The following is a 17,584-nucleotide window of genomic DNA, read 5'->3' as shown; positions in this document are numbered from 1 at the left end:
TTAAATTGGAGATTGACAAACTTGAATGCAGTCACGTGCCGTACCAACAAAAAGCATCTGGCCTGCCCCAGCAGACAACCGAGGATTCGGTTGTCTCCTGGGGCAGGGTTCGGCTGTCTGCCGGGGGAAGCTTTCAAAATGCAACTGCCCGGCCGGGATTCGAACTTGCAGGGAAACTCTGGGGAACCTATAAGGACACTCTTGGAAACCCATAGGGACACTCTGGGGAAAACCCCTGGGTCCCCGGAACCCAGTTTCAGAATCTACGCTCTAAAAAAGATCACCGATTGTTTCAATTATTTTCTTTTTTTCCTTTATATAAATTAAGAAGCCATATCATATTTACGAAAACAAGATATGGAGAAAATAAATATTTTTAGAAAATTTGCAAAACAAATCGCAAGGCTCCTAAAAAAAGACAGGGTACTCACGTGCTCGTGGAAAAGGTCCTCCCGCCCCGCCGTGTACCCTCCCACGCCGAACGAGCTTTCGGATGGGCGCGTGAACTGACGCCGCCGGTTTTCCCCAGAGGCCACCTGCGTGTGCATCGGAAGCGAGCGTCAACTTGTCATCCGTAACACGTCGCAGAATCTCTAGAGTTGCGGTTACACTAATATTTCGTCACTCAAAAAGGACGATCTCAGACAAAGTCCGAGGCACGTTTTGCCCTTGTACAACAATCTCGTCACGTGGGTCCTACAAAGATCGTCTGCAGACACGTACGAAGCGTACATATCTGTGAAGCCAACGTGCTTCGAGCGTGCGTCTCAATGTCTGCAGCAGACAGTGTCTTCCGTATCGTGCATAAGCAACGTGACTGCGGCCAACAGCTTCAATACGGCCAAGAGCTTCAATATGATAAAAACTAGACTCTCTAACTCTCCATCGTAACTCCGTAACCATTCGAGGGTCATTTCCGAGCGTGTACCGCAGCAAAGAAGCCGCCCTGCAAGGTCACCTCCGCACCTGTATGACCGGGAGTACGCGTATACGAAACCTCACCCCCTAAATGCGAAACCGCGTGCACAGCCGCTGACATCTATTTTTAGTCTATAGCGGTTTTATTGGCAGCGTTTCACTTTGATGGGACATGGCAAACTAGGTTTATACTACAAGTGTTGGAAAGAATTGAATAGAACTTTACTGTGCAATACTTCAAATTGTACAAGGAGATTTCATTTTTTTTATTTTTAGGAACAAATTTAGACTAAAATTAAAGTGGCACGACTCTCGATCAATAATGCTACATGCACCATACATCGTACCATGTACAGCTGCAACGGAAAAAAAGTAGCACAAGTGACCGACGACGGGAGCGACAAAATCGCAACACGCGGCGCTCTTGTTCCCGAGCGCGCCGATAGCGAGAGTGACAGTCACGTTCCATGTCTCAACGCGGGGGCGGCCGGCAGCAAGCAGCTTATTTTAAAGCCTGCATTTTGAAAGCTATCTTATCCCTCAACTTTTTGCTGGCCACCCCCACATTGAAAAATGCAACATGACTTGCACTCTCGCTATCGGCGAGCTCGGGAACAATAGCGCCGCGTGTCGTGGTTTTGCCGCTCCGGTCATCGGTCTCTTGTGCTACTCTTTTTCCGTTGCAGCTGTACGATGCGTGATGCAACGACAAAATGGTAGGATTTATGGATGTTTACATTGAGTCCATCAGATGGGTGGATAGATGGACTGATACTGCTGAACCAAGGAATCGGGCAGTGGCTTGCGCTACCTGGCGATGGAATAACCAAGGTTGTCAACCGAATTTTGATTTTCTTCTAAATCTAGCGCCACCGTGATCTTTGGCATACCGTGGAGTAGGTTTTGGTCAATTTCACGGTTTTGCCGCCGCGAGGCCCAGGAAATTTTGAATGCACCAAAATGGCACAATTGGTGCAGCTGCCCACCCTGCAAATAGAGCCCAGGTACAACTGTAATAGCCACTTTTGCAATACATGGGGACTGATGAAGGACAAAGCATGAGCACATGCAAATGGTTATTCTGGGTGTAGAATCAGAGGTAAGCCAAGTCGTGTTCACCAAAATAAGGCTCTATAACAAAATTCACATGGAAAAACAGCTTTGATCCTTTAATTACGCACATCGATGACATTTTACATGAAAGTGTTTTAATCAAGAAAATTATTTTCCCTCCTTGTACTGTAAAACCCTTCATTTTCGCGGCCTCGATTTTTCGTTCATTGGGCAGCGGGGTCATTTTGGCGACCATTAAATTGCGCGATTAATAAAGGCTGGAATTTGCCTCTACAAACAATACAAATATTCGAACCCATTAAAGTTAGCCAATTTTACAAATCGCGAAAAATAAAGGCTCGCAAACATCAAGGGTTTTACACTATATGAATGGGAATAGAAAAAGCTGTTTAACAAGTTTTCACACAAAAGAAACATCCGGGCAATAAATAGGCTTTTCTAAAGTAAGCTCTAGATGACTTCATGTAATGTAAGCTTTATTGACCCATTTTCGAACAGATGGAGGCCAATGCGATGTGTGTAACCGAACGAGCGATTTGACAAAAAAATTGCACCTATTATGCAGCCCAGCTACAGTGGCAAAAAACCAAAACCGAAGGCACTCTCACCTCCTCGCCATCAGCGCTGAGCAACGCCGTGCTCATCTGCTCTCCGTGGGGCCACTGCTGGTTGCGCATCACAAGGTCCGACGGAGGGCTGTGAGTAGCGCCGGCATCGGAACTCCAAACCTGCGCAGCATCACACCTTCAGATGAGTCGTGGTAATCTCACCTCAAATGAGGAATACTCCAGCAAAAACGCAAGCATAATGTTTCAAACATACTTGAATATGAAAAAAAATGAACGTTTTAATGTAGGCAACTTAAAAATGGTGCGCCTTAAGTCTTCTTTCTATCTTATTATAGTCCGTCGCAACTCAAGAAGGTAGGGTGGGGGAGGGGGAAGCAGGAGGAACGCTGGACAGGAAAGGGAAACCTCTTCCTCTCCTTAGCGCCTACCACACGTTTCATCTGCTTCCTCCGAAAAATAGTCATGGGTTTTCAAGGGCTTTTAAGGGCTTGCGAAGATATTTTCAAGGACCCCTTCCGATACTCGATATATAGTCAATTTGTATGATAACTACAATTTGAAAGTGCGAAATTCTTTATTGCAGGATAGGCCGACAGATGGCAGTACCGACCCGCAACAAACTTGCCCGTCACCGAAACCAACGTCGGACCCGCAGACTGCAGAAAGAAATGTGGGAAACTGATTCAAGGTTTCATGCCACGGGAACGGAGGACACCGCATATTGCAGACGCAGGAGATCCACAATTCACGATGCAATATACATGCGGAAAAAAAAATCGCGTATCACGGGAACCGAAATTGTGCACGCAGATTGCAGACGAAAAAAGAGGAACCCACAACAAATGCTCTTGCCACACGTACCGGTACCACAAGATCGCATCGACCGCGCGATCTGCGTGCAGACGATAGAATTTTTCTACTATGAATATTTAGCTAGATAAACGGTACAGGCCACCTCTCGAGAGCATGGCGCCCTTACGGTATTTTATGGCAAGCATCGCATCACTGACATTAGAAATACGAACGTGCCACGCTTTTGAAAATACACTTTCTTGCGTACTTTACTCACTAAATTCATGCGTTGCCCGTCAGTTTGAAGTTTTCAAATTCACGTGCAATGAAATTTTAAAGAAATTTGGGGGTCCTCTTTCTACATGTTCCCCGTTGCCAGGAATTCTAGAAACGTCCTACGGAAGCCCGCTTAAGGCTCTGTTATACTCCGACGTAACTCGTGCGCGCGTGCTAGCGCGTCACGGCGACGTCACGTCGGCGAAAACACGAAGCTCTATACTCCGGCGTCGTGGCGTAACCGACGCGACCAGCGGCGTTCGACGCAGCCTGACCGCCTCGACGCCAAAATGGAGCACGCCGTATTCCGCGCCGGCCGCGCCAGCGACGCCAGACTAGCATGCATCGCGCGCTGGCTCCCGGCAGCCCCCGCGCGGGAAGCGCGGCGAATACGAGCAATAGCAGACGACGGGAGCTCATCGAGAAGCTCAAGAAGCTCATCGAGGGAATTCGTCCTCACCCGTGTGTCTACGACACGAGAAAGCTTAAGTACCGCTGACCGTGCGCTTGTCAAACATGTACCGTATGTACATTGACCGTCTACGCTTGCGGCGCAGGTGGTGCACCAACAGTGCAAGCGCGAGTTTTCGTCGTGCAAGGTACGTCCACGCCATCGCTCGAACTTGGCGCTCAAGAAGCGCCAGAAGTTTCGTCTGCTATTCGAAAAGAAAAGGAACCGGAGGTGGCGCACTCTCGCAGGAAACGAGCCCCCGTAGTTAGATTCTGCGCATGCGCCGCGCCAGCGGCCCACTGACGCGCGCCGCGGAAGCCGCCAGGGCCGCCGGAGTATAGAGAGGTCGAATTCTTGACGCGCGCGGCGTGACTGACGTGACGTAGCAGACTTCGGCCAGCGTCCGCTTGCGCGCGCGTTACGTCGGAGTATAACAGAGCCTTTACTCTGCAACTTTTCATTCTAACACTCACGTTCTCGTAGAGAGGCGTCAGGAAATTCAGGAATTCGGAGAGTGTCATGGCCCTGTTACGCAGCTCAACGTTACGCAGCGTCTCTGCCTCAAGCTCTTTGCGGAGCTTCTCAAGCATCTTTGCCATTGCACCACGTTCCTCCTCGGCATCCTAAACAATGGACCAACAAAAAAAAAGCGCCTTGCATCAGTTTTGAACCGTGGGCAAGGATATGGCACACAGACTGTGGTCACTACCAAAAACAAGAAGTGCTGCCGTTTCTAGCTGGTCAGCAACTGGTTGGTACTTTTATTTAGAAGCATAATTTTAGGTTTCAGTTAGACTTCGCCTTTCTTGGAATGTTCAATATCGTGATGCTTGCACGACCCGGAGTCTAGAAAACTCGGTTGAAACTTTCTCTACACATAGCTTTGTAAAGTATATTCTCAGAAAGTGGAATATATTCATACATGCACATACTGTTACACAGCTTACGCTTGAAAACGATGACTGCAAAAAGCAGCCTGGTTTATATACCCTGTTTAAGGCAATGACGGTGTGTTAGCACTAACGCCAAGACCCTACCTTATAAGCAGCCCCCATTTCTTACACAGTAGAGGTGTAGAAGAGGGGAGAGGGGTTACTACCCTAATTGCTCTACTTCATTCGGAGGGGGGGAGTTACCACACCAATTACTCCCTTCACTCCGTGCGTCTGCATCAAGCCAGCAGCTGCAGTCTGCCGAGACATTTTCTACACAACCATGAAACCATGTAACCAACGCAAACACGAGCCGCCAAGGTCCATGCAGGATTTCCACGCAAGGCTGTCGCTCCAAACGTTCAACACAATCTAAGGCCCGTCTTAAGAAGCGACAGGGACGAGAGACATACCGCCAGTTACCGTCCACTACAACGAAAAGTAAGCCGTCGGAAAACGCGGCAAGCCAACGGCGCAGAAGACAAACGACGGTCGACGTAAAAACGAAGCGTTTGGAGGCCTCCCCTACCTTGAGTTGTGCGAGCGCCTGGTTCAGGCGTTCCTGGAGGTCGACGTTTTGCGACTGTAGCGACGTCACCCGTCGCTCGGCTACGGACCCCTCGCGCTCTCGTTTGGCGAGTCTGACGATTAAAAAGAAGTCGCAAACACATGCACGTTAGGAAACGGTGTCAGCCAAAAGGCTGCTTCGCACATATATGTGTGAAGAACTGTTCACACACTTGCGCTTGACTCCGGCAAGACCGGTCTTTAAGCTTTCTGCGACGGCTTACGGCCGGCTGCGTGACTGCACGTCCGATCGTAAGCTTGATCGAGTCGATCGGCGTCAAGCGCAAGTGTGTCAACGGGCCTTGAATGCGATCGACTGCGTATAATTAGACTGAAGGTTTGGAAATGTTTGTGTGCCAGGACCTACCCACTATCTACGAGAAGAGTTTGCTCGTAACATTGTGGGGATTCCTTCAAACACACGGTTAAAGATGACCCTGGAAAGCGGGCATCGTTTGCAAAAAGTATTCGTCTAAAGTCAGTCATGTTGTGCTAGAAGAAAACGAAGTATAGGTGACCCCAGTTCAAGGCTCAAAGCTAGTTTGATACGCACTTATTCCCGTTTATCTCAGTTTCGCTTCACAGAATCGTGACTCATTTAAAAAAAAATACTCAGTTATATGCACCCGTTAAAAATGATAGTCATCAGCGAGCCCCAACTGAAAGAACTCCGTCTACAATTACGCATGCCTGGGGGCTGCCGTTACAGTTCAATTTCGGAGAAAGTCGTCCAGTGAAAGCTGTAAAATTTACTATGAACTAACTAGAAGAACAGTAAAAGAAGTTACCTAAACATGAAAGCATAAAACATTCGGAGAGGGGTTGTCCAGATTTCCCTCATATCTATTCTTCCGGATTTAGGTAATCAAATACCATTGTAATTTTAGGCACGAGACGCAAAGCTTTTTTATGTGGAATGATATTTTTAAATGACAATGTTAACTAGAAATCCTAACAGGAGTACACTGGCATGCTTTATTGCAAACAAATCTGGAACATTACAAATGAATTCTGAAATACCATTGAAAGAGCAGCCCTTTATTGCGTTTGCCAGATTTGTTTTTGTTAGGGGAGGAGTAATGGCAAGGAATCCACACCGTTTGTAGGCTGGTAAAACGCAGCTTTTCGAAAGGTCAAAACTAGAGTAAAACAAATGTCAGTAACTCAATAAAAAGAGAACTGAAATTAACTTTTCTCGGACACTCCTAAAACTGAGTTTCATAGTGGAAACAGATAGGTTTTTAACTTGTTTATTTGGTACAAAAAGAGGCTGCCAGGCTCTAGGCCGAGCAAACGATCGAAGACATAATCGCTTCACGGACAGGTGTAGGAGCAACCTTTCCCATGCAGACAACTTATCACTACAGGCAAACAAAAGTAATACCTTTTAATAAATAGTGCAAAAAAATGCCGATGAGGCTGTGACAGAAGTCCATATGATAACCTATTTCATTATTACCCTTTTGCACCCAGTATGCAATGTTTCACGTACAGTGCGCTTAACAGTTAACGTACAGTGTACTCAACTGCTGGCGCAGTGGCCGGAAAAACTGCATGCGTGATTTTCCGGCTCACTCTGGCAGCTTTTGCCGGTGGTGTTTTCTGGAGTAATACTCCCAGGTTCGAAACAATCACCGATGCGTGACTCAGCAAAAAAAAAAAAGTTTTTTGATATTTAAAGGAGATGGTGTTTATCAGAAAATCTGCAAGATCACCGAGATGTGGTAGCCCCGCATGGTAAATTGTAGGTGCGACTAAGCAGAGTGGCAAAAATAAAAACGAGGAGGTCATGCCATAATTGTATGGGGAGTGGCGACAATCGCAGGAAGAGCCGCCTTTTTCTCTGCCGAATCATAGATTTAATCGCTAGACAGCTCTGATATCAGTTTTGGCCACCGCTCCCGCATTTTTTTTTTTTTTGAGCAGTTGAGCATATATGCTCAACTGCTCAAATGGAATTCCTGCTTCTTGGTTTACTGGGATAGTACAGTATACTGTACTATCCCAGTAAACCAAGAAGCAGGAATTCCATCCAGTACACAGGGATATTACTCAGGACAGTTTCGTCTCAAAACTGCTTGCCAGTCTAGCCATTTCGCAAGCGTGGCTGCTACACGAGGATGGAAATAAATAAAAATGTAGAGATAAACCTAAAGCTACAACTATCCTCTTGCGCGCATTGCGTAAACACACGAACACACACACACACACACACAGACAAAAAACGAACGTGTTACGCTGAAACGGGGTCTGGCGAAAATGATAGTGACGCCACATCCGGTCCAACTACCGCCACCTATCTGTCAAGGTCGGCGAAAACAGCCGGCGACTGATTAATCAATGAAAACTGCACTTTTAAGTTGATCTGTTAGGCTTCCACTCATTTCGATTTCACAGACATTACCCGAGGTATGTGGACTACAACGGATTATTTTCAAGGTAGAAGCTGTCAAATCAATACAGCTTCTGCACTCGGTTCAAAAGCGGCTTTTCAAGTCTAGCCTCAACAAGCTAGCTTGTCTCTACTCTGCCTCCAAGGCTTCTAGATGCCGGTTAAAGATTTCGCGGTCACTCAAACCGCCCAGGTTTGCGTAGAACCTGGGCGGTGGAAGCCAGACAACGGCCGGGAGCCACAGCCGCTCGGCGAAGTCCCATGGTTTAGAAATAGCCTCAAGAAAACAAAAATATATAACGCGACCGGTCAGAAAAACCGATCCTCCTCCTACCCACAATGCTAATATGGCCGACCCGACGTACAGTCGGGGACAAAAGTCCCCAGGACGTGCGAGCTGCGGCTGAAACGCATTGCTCTGCCAGCTGCCGACGGGTCGCCTGGTTTCGAGATCACACAAAGGCGCATGCGCATCCTACTCTGTCTGCAAACATGTGTGCTTTCCCACTCTTCTGCGGCACAGCGCCTAACTCGGAATCGGGCGCGTCGTACCCCCTTGGAGATAGCGCTGGCGGCTGACGAGCGTCTGATACACATTCCGAAACTCTAGATACCGCCTGGGGCATTGCGCCGCAATTCGCCGTGTCAGCGCACCTTGCTTTAGAACCAGTTGAGCTTATCGCTCAGTTGAGCTGCCGTGACTTCTTGCTTTAAAGGTTCCATGTCAGTAAGCGCTATCTCCGAGGCGGTACCACGCGCTCGATTACGAATTAAGGTCCATACGCACATTCGCGTTTGAACGCGTTTGAGTGCGTTGCGGAGTCCTTGCGGCCAGGCGCGGTCGCTTGCGGAGCGACGCGCGCCTTCCCGCAACGCTCGGTAGCGCGACGCAAGCGAGTAGAGACTCGCTCAACTTTCCGAAGCGTTGCGGTGCGTTCGGGTGTGTTCGACCAATCAGCAGCCGAAAGAGGAGAGGGGGTGACGTGTTCGCTCTCCTCACCCGGCCGACTCGGCGAGACGTATTCGGTTCGCCGGTCGCAGTGCTTGCTTTTTCGTTTTGGGGAGCGGTGGGGATTATTTTCCAAGGCTGCGATAATTCAAGCATGACAAAACGTCGGGGAAGCCGGCGAGATTGTCCCAAGATCCAGGGTTGGGCAGAAATACTCAAAAATGTATTTGGAAATACAAATACTGGGATACATTAAAATAGTAGCTAAAATACTGATACTGAACTATATCTCTAAAAGTGTATCGCGATACGCATCGGAAATACATTTTCAATAGAGGCAAAAAGTATTTGGGAATACAAATACAGGATTACATTTTAGGGAGAGCAGAAATACAAATACATAAATACTGATACTGCAATGCATTTTGCAAATTTGTTTGAGACGCCAAATGAGATGAAGCTTGAAGTTGGAAGTGGACGTTTTCGATCCTGAAATTACTTTCGCGTAGGCTTGGCACTTTGCCTTGAAGGTAGTGATTTCGGACGACAAGGAGTCTTCAATGGGCTCAGAAAAAACTTTCCATTAAGGACTGACCATGGTCCCTTCCCTGACATCCTGTCTGTCTGACGAGGGATGCGAAAAGACTTCGACCTCTAAATAAATTCTATGTCATCCTAAATCACATCAAAGCGTCACCACGCCTCTGTCCAATAAGGACGCCCGGTCAACATTTATCACATGACGTCACGCTGGAATGAACTGGTACTTTTTAACTGTACGTGTGGCCTTGAACATGAAACTTTACCACGCTGCTATATGAAAGGGCAATACGTACTTTCGTTGTAGGTTACCTCGTTGAAGATCGCGCAGGCAGTGTCATTTGGAGTTTTCGAGAATACTAGACCACCTGAAGCCTCCTGAAACACATGTTTTATCTTCTGTTACGGTTGAAAAAGCAATACGGTGGCATCCCTGTTGTGAAGGTGCTTCCTGCCGACCCTCCGCTACCAACGCATGGATTGCAGTCCTCAAGTTTCGTCTTGCATACTCCGAATATAGACCTCGTGGATTGCGACCTGATATTGCCGGCACCGGTGCGAGCTAGGGTGCCTTCATGTGCGCATCGCATAGGGTGATGCCAACTGCCCGTTTCCCTTTCCCAGTCCCTCTCCCACCGCCATTTTGGTTCTCCATTGTTTCGCCGAGCGCTGGAAAGTGGCTTTTGTGTCCATCGGTTTTCCCAACCGAGGAGGAAAACGCTAATCCCCCTTCCGTGGGTTCCACACCGCTGCTCCGAACTTGTGAGATAATGTGCTTGCTTCCGGGAGGGTTATAAGCCCCACGGATCATCGCCGAGAACCAAGATGGCTGCTGGTCTGTCGGCGAGTGGTATTACAAAGAATGGCATCACCCTAGCAAAGCGCATATGAAGGCTCCCTAGTGCGAGCTCTCTGAGAAACAGCGCGCTCGAGACGAGTCGCAGGTGTACGAAGTCTGGGTCGGCACAGAGAGGCCACGTCTGACCTTTTTCCTGGGTTCGGATCACCAGAACAGCAGGTCACATTCACGTCGGCAGATGACGTACCCCTGAGCCGTGCAATATTACGGGCGCAGCCGCAGACGCATTCGAATATGTGTTGAACTTCACTGCGTGAGTCATTCTACTATTTCAACTCAACCACCGCCAGGCTCGTGCTGCAACGGACTGTGACTCAGCTTTGCCGGCTGGGTGTACTGAGTACGCTAAGGCAAGAAAGGCGGTTAGCAGCGCGCTTTGGATGCCAGCAAACAATGACTAAAAAAATCACTACCGAAGAACCTGCGGCACAAAGTGCTCTGACTGCACTCCTGGCACGCCACCTGGTTCGAGTCCCCGACTACGCAACACTTCTCAGAAGAGAGAAGAGGACGCATTGAAAAATATTTTGGAGTATCAGAAGGAACCTTGGTCAGCATAGTAACAAATCCCCAGCATCTCCCTGACCCTGGTGCCCTCTGTAGTAAAAAAACACAACAAAAAAATGCGTTCGGATTTGTTTTGTTTTTTCGGGGGGGGGGGGGGGAGTATTTCTCAAGAAATGTAGCGAAATACATTTCACTCTGATTGTATCGCGATACAAAGGAACATTCAAAATGTATTTCGATACAGGAATACAGATACTGATGAAAAAACTGTATCGCGATACAGAAATACAGATACGAAATGTATTTCTGAAATATTATCGCGATACATTTGTATCGCGATACTGCCCAACCCTGCCAAGATCGAACACTTCGACACTGTCGCTGTGCGCCGCCATGTTGCCTTGGATTTCGCTTACTATTGGTGAGCCACTAGCGACGATAGCGCGTTCTTATTGGCTGTTCACTGCGGTTGACTGCGTGTCAACACAATTGTGCGTACAAGATTGGCGCAAGCGGTCTTCGCAACGCAGCGCGTCCGCTTGCCGCTACGGAACGCACCGCGCTCAAACGCGAATGTGCGTATGGGCCTTTAGGCGCCGCACCGCAGAAGAGCGGGAAAGCGCACATGTTGGCAGGCGCAGTAGGACCCGCATGCGCTTTTCTGTGATCTCGAAACCAGGCGACCCGACGGCAGATGGCAGAGCAATGCGTTCCAGTCGCAGCTCGCGTGTCCTGAAGACTTTTGTCCCCGACTGTACATGGAACCGTCCCAAAAACCGAAAGCGGCCCAAATGGGCTGGCTACTCACATGGCTTGCAGTGTTTCGGCCTTTGTTTGCAACTTCTTAGCTTCCAGCTGAAGTTTGGCCTTTTCGTTCGCGGTCAAGTCGACGGAATGGCGTGCATAGGCGAGCTGGCGGTCGTAAAGGATCTTCACGCTAACCACTTCCCAAGTGTGGATCTCCTGGCTCGTTTTGACCTGCTCGGTTAAATTGCTGTTCTCGGACTCCAGGTGACGAACGTGGTCCATGTATTTAGCCAGGCGATCGTTGAGGTAGGCAAGGTTGTTCTTCTCTTGGATTCGCGACACTCTGGATGCGGAGTGCGGCGAGTGCGAGCGTTCTCGGCTGCCGCCGGCGTTGGTGACTGACGAGCGAGGCGACGCCGGGTTCGACGGGCCGTCCCCGAGGTCTTGCTGAGACACGTTGTGGGAGGACGACGTCGTCGTGGTCGTCGTCGTCGTCACGGCTTGCTTGCCAACGCTTCTTGTCGTCATGTCGCAGTTGGTGAGGGCGTGCGAGAGACAAACTGGTTATGCGAAATCGGTCAGTTCAAGTGGGATCCCCAGCAACGTGTGTGCCGATGCCTCGCCCAATATAAACCAAGATGGCGGAGTGCCGCTGAAGAGGGTGACGTGACCTGTTGGCGCAATTAATGGGTTAGTTTTGTATTCCGTGAATGCTCCATTTGCTTATTGGCTCTCATCACTTCAGAGATTATTTTAGGGGTGTGCGAATTGGTTCGAACCGGATAGCGCTGCGTCATTCATAACCTTCACAGTGGAAGGGAAAGCAACGACAACCAATTTTCTTGACACTGTTGACGTTAGGAATGACACTGCGCTGTGCGATGCGTTTTAGTACATCATTCAGAATCAGACGACTCCAAAAACAATAACTGGTACTCTGTCGCCGCCTTTGCACATGCATCGTATCTGGTATCGTTGTCAGGGCTATCGGAACGATCTCCTAAAACACTGGTTCGACTCAAATAGCGCAGTGTCATTCGTAGCTTCAACATGCTGCATGTTAACATGTTAACAGAAACGGTTCTCGTGGCTCTTTTGTCTTGCACCGTGAAAGCTACGAACGATGGAGCACTATTCGATTCGATGCCAGCTTCCTGCATCGGCGCCGCCGCCACTGCCGTGGTGTGCCGGGGAGGCAAATTCAGAACTACTTACTAACCTCAAACCGGAACGCAATTATTATATGCGCGAAACTTATGGCTCGAGCCGACTCACAACACATATTCACGATATGTAATTAAAACTAATATCAAAACTCTCGGGCTATAATTGCATGCGAAGCGTAAGAGCGTTCAAACAAAAACCCCGCGGATGAAGCGCACGAACGTAAAAAATAAATACCGGCTAAAATAAAAAATAAGAAACAGAACCCCGCCGGTCGCGCTGCTGTTTGCTTCGCGCGTGCAGGACCCATACCTCGGCATTCTCACTCATGAGTGCGATCACTCACGATCACTCACGCTCACCGTCAGATTTGAGGTGATCGTGAGTGAGGCCGCGAGTCTCGGAAAATTGTGAGTGTGAGTGTGAGTGTGATCGTGAGTTACGTGAACTCATGAATGTGAGTGTGAGTGCGACTCCTGAGAACTGATGAGCGTGAGTCTGATCGTGAGTGTGATCGCGAGTTCTGGGAACTAATGAGTGCGAGTGCGAGTGTGAGCCCTGCGAACTCATGAGCGTGAGTTTGATCATGAGTGTGATTGTGAGTTCTTAATACTCTTGAGTATGAGTGTGAGCTTGAGCGCTAAGTGAAGTACTCATGAGTGTGAGTTTTGAGGTATCTTGAGTGTGATTGTGAGTTTCGAGGCTCATGAGCATGAGCCTGAATCAAGACGTGAGTCTTAGGGTGGATATGAGTTCGGTGATCGCATTAGTCTGCGTGATGACGTGAGCCTGAGGACCATGGCCATGATGAGTCGCGATGAGCGCTGGTATTATCTTAGCCGGGTTGGTCAAGTGAGCTCCCGGGCCGTCTTAGTGGGCGAGGAGACGCTCGCTTCGCAACTACTGCGTGGGGTTCAGGCCGTCAGGGTTGGTTTGGGTGTCGCTCGCCTGCTCCTTCGCCATGTAAGCGTGCCGGCTCCTGTGGAGGGCGGAGGAGGGGGAGGAAGGAGGTGCTTGTTCCTGCAGGCTCCTTCTTGCCAGCGCCCTCCGCAATGTCTCAACCAGCTGTAGAGGGCAGAGGGCGTATGGGGAGGAGGGGGGGGGGGGGGGGTTCGCTTACGTCTGTACTCGGCGTTCGGTCTTCGCTTCACGGCAGGCGGCGAGACGCCAACGGACTGATGGCGCCTCGAGGCGGCGCGGTAACGTCGGAGTTGGGGGAGCGCTCCAAACGGTTAGCGTTCCTCTCTCTGTGGCATGGAAAGGTTCGTGTGGATCTTGTTGTCAAGAAGGCTCCTGTTGTCAAGTTGGTATCAGTGGGCACAGAAGTTTATGATTTCGTAAGCTATAACGTTCGCACGGCTGCAATAAAATTAAATGACTCGCATAATCGTCATCAGCACCCGGAATTTTATTTTTTCCGCGCACCTTAACGTACCTTTCGCAAATGAGTCATCACTCAGGAAGTGCAACAACGGCGGTGTCATGATCGATCGAAGCTTCGAGTGAGGTCTTTCAAATTGTGAGATATCATGCTTTTAAGTGTCGTTTGGGGCAAGATGGCGCAAGTGCATGATAGCCAGCCGGCAATGGCCAGGCGGCGCCACGAGAGTGCTGCATTCAGCGTCACAAGCGGAGGTGTCTGTTAATGGGTCGGCCAGTCTGCCCGTCGGGCCGTGGCGAGCAGCGGCGACCCCGATTTCAGCAGTCCCCGTGTGCATGTGCGTGCCATGTCCCTGTTCATTGTATGCGGTTTTTTAAGATCATCGGGAGCCTTGATAGGTCGAAGTGTTTAGAGCATAATTTGAAGTTGTCATTTGGACACCAGTTTGAACTGTCTTCGTGCACTTGCGGGGTCGCTCTATAATAATCGCCGCCCGATCGGTCTGTGATTCGCTCGTCTCCCAGGAAGTGACACAACACAACGAGAAGGCAGCGAACGCGGTTTACTGTACTTCCCGGTTGCCCGTCTTCGAGAGCCGGCAGTCCGGACCCGCCGACCCTAGATGTCACCTGTCGTTCATAGCTCGCAGTCGCAGTCCGTGTTCACGACTGCGGATCGTCCTTCCCACGCACTGCGCACGCTAGCTGTTCCGGGCTATCAGAGCCAGAGTTTCGCTGCGGAACCACTCCTGGACCGTCATGGCCTAGGCCGACAAGGCCAGGCTCGCCGTTTCCGCCGGTCCTGATCCGAAGTTCACTGGTGGAATGCTCCGGGGACCGACATGAGCCGGACCAGCCAGAACGGCTCTATCGTTCCTGCCCGGCCCCAGCCTCGTGCAGCACGCTCTTCCTCTTTCCTCGCCGGCTGGCCCCCGCTCGCGCCTCGCTCGACCGTCCTCTTCTTCTCCCGACGCCCCCACGACACGAGAATAAAATCTGGGTAATTAGAACCAAACTCTCCGTGCTAGAGAACAGTGCACAAGTCTGGTGTAAAAAGGCGACAGGCAAAAAAGTGTGCGTGTGAGAAGGATATCTACGCTTCGCATGAGCTTTTTCTGGAAAAAAAAATTTCATCCTGTTTTCTGCACGCCGTCACATTTGTTACCAGATTCAGCATTAAATTTGGTAGCCGAAACAAACAAAAATTTGTTCTACGAAAATCCACTATTTGAAAACTTGCATGCTTAAAAAGTTTTGGTTGCGACCGCGCGTGCGGAACGGCGCGCGCGGTCGCAACCAAATGCACGCCTGCAACTACGAGTGCCGGAACAGGTCGTAGGGCGTCTCGCTTGAAGACCTGATCGCCTGATTCTCGACGTCAAAGCGAAGCAACAATCGGCCCGATTTGTCCTACGGTATTTCTCTAAATGGCTGTCTCAGAGACTCGTAAAACAACTTGTATAAATACGTTATTTTGCAAAAGGAGTCTGTCAGACCACTTTCCAAGTCTACGCACCTATTTTCGTTCACTTCAACAATTAATGTAAAGTTCACATACTTGATGCATCGCACTCCAGTAATCCACTTTGTCGCCGTGTCGCTTCCCAAGGTCTTAAAGGGAAGCGGTAAAGTCTGACGGTTGGGTCACCTGCGCGACTGTGGCAGTCTTTCACGCAGCAGTAGCGGCGTTTATTTTTGGGGGAAACTCTAGGCTGGGAGAGATGTCACAGGAACCCGGAAAGGTCATAGAGACGTGAAGTTGAGACTTAATTTTATGAAAAAACAGTTCCAAAAAGGCTCACGCCGATCCAAAATGCCACGTTCACACGTGGTTTCTAAATGCGCCCGCCCCCGGTCCTCGCGACCCGGGCCGTACTGGCCTACCCAATTTGTTTTATTTTTCAGTCGCTAGATGGCGCAACGTGTAGTGCCAAGCTGCATTGCTGGTTGCCTATGTGCACACTTAGCAGACTGTGGAAGCTACGACTCAGTGGGCCAATTAGAGCGTGGCATAGATACAGATGGCATCTAGAATGGACGCCTGTGAGACGCTGCCACGTGTCTCACTCCAATAAATCTACTGGCTCATCGGGATTCGCAGAATTCGCCGTGTGCCGTGTGCCTTCGCTGACGGAGGCGCGCGGTGGCCGCGGCGCCTGCCCCACGGCCACGGCCGGGTTGCCGGCGCGCCGGCTGGACGCGACTCCGAGGCGCCAATTGCCCGGGCTTCTCGGGCTTCGTGCAAGACGCTGTGCTCTCCCCCCCCCCCCCCCCCCCCCCCCCTTTGCCGTTGTTTACTCATGTTTCTTTTCAGGTTATTATGGTCGAATGCATAGGTACTCAGAGTGAGGCAAGAATTTCTTGTAAAACAAAAATAATATATCTGATAACCAATTTTTTACAATTCAATTCTGAAACACTTCTTATTGTTGGAAGGCATATGACACATATCGCGATGATTCAAGCCCGTAATGAATTTTTACCATGGAGTAGCAGACGGCAAGATTGATCAGCGGGTCGTTGAAGTGCGCTACTGCGTTGAATGAACACTTGCTAACTGAGCGACAAAGAATCTGTCTAGAACCGATGGTTACAGAAAGGCCGAGGGTTTGATAATTATGCAACATTAATTATAATATCTCTTGAGAATGTGCAACTAAATGACCGGAGAAACCGTTTGTCATCACTTCCGCGAGTTATGAAAAAAAAAAAAAAAACCACTCAACTTCAACTTCTTGAATGTGCTGCTAATTTCCTGGAACTAAATGCACGAAATAAATTTTTATTTTATACTTACTTTAATCAATTCACTTACAGACGTATGCGCGTAGTTCAAAAAACCATTGCGTCATACGCACTGCTTAAACTTCGTGATCTTGGTGCGCGAAAATTCCGAAAATGACCTGTCATGTATTTTTTCTCAACAAGTATTAACTATCGCAAGGGCTGCATGCTCTCACTTTTTAACTTCAAATTCGATTACTTGACGGCACCCGAAGATAGCGGCACGCTTCGACTTCGTTTCGTTCTGGCTTATTTTTGCGGTTGGAAAAACGCAGAGCTTACACAGGAGCCTTGCTTAGAACTAAACGGAAAGAACTCGGCTGGAAAGGGTGGTGTGCTCAAAGGGAGCTTAAACTCGTGTTTTAAACATTTTGGCATGGCTTGCAAGCGCTTCTAAACGCGTTGCGGCTTTCGCGTCGTCTGCTACGGCGGCAATGTTGGTGGCGCCCCCACGATCGGGCGCGGCGGTGGCGGGCGACTTTTTCGACGGCGTCCCAGGGCGCCCGCTATTGTTCTCCCCTCCGTCTGCCAGGCACAGAGTATACAGGTGGCTCTGGCCGAACAAATCATTTAATACCCCGCTAGTATTTCTACCCGTGGCAGCACCTCGAAAAGGCGAGAAGACCGATTTTCCGTGACGTTCAAGCGTAACATCAAAGTAGGCTCGTAAAGGCCGGCTCCCA

The 17,584-nt window shown here is 49.5% G+C and overlaps 1 protein-coding gene across 1 annotated transcript; it reads right to left on the bottom strand.

Moving 5' to 3' along the window:
- Positions 1-2,549: 2,549 nt before the first annotated feature.
- Positions 2,550-12,101, bottom strand: LOC115327290 (lamin-L(I)-like). Its single transcript, XM_040209081.1, has 4 exons — positions 11,635-12,101; positions 5,542-5,653; positions 4,554-4,703; positions 2,550-2,720 (listed from the first exon to the last, which is right to left on the bottom strand). The coding sequence occupies exons 1-4, from the start codon at positions 12,099-12,101 to the stop codon at positions 2,550-2,552; spliced, it is 900 nt and encodes a 299-aa protein (XP_040065015.1).
- Between the last annotated feature and the right edge of the window lie 5,483 nt (positions 12,102-17,584).

The sequence above is a fragment of the Ixodes scapularis genome, unplaced genomic scaffold (assembly GCF_016920785.2).
Source record: "Ixodes scapularis isolate PalLabHiFi unplaced genomic scaffold, ASM1692078v2 PGA_scaffold11__112_contigs__length_91849675, whole genome shotgun sequence".
Taxonomy (NCBI): domain Eukaryota; kingdom Metazoa; phylum Arthropoda; class Arachnida; order Ixodida; family Ixodidae; genus Ixodes; species Ixodes scapularis.
Note: the sequence above shows the minus strand (reverse complement) of the source record. Positions and strands in the feature narration are given on the sequence as shown.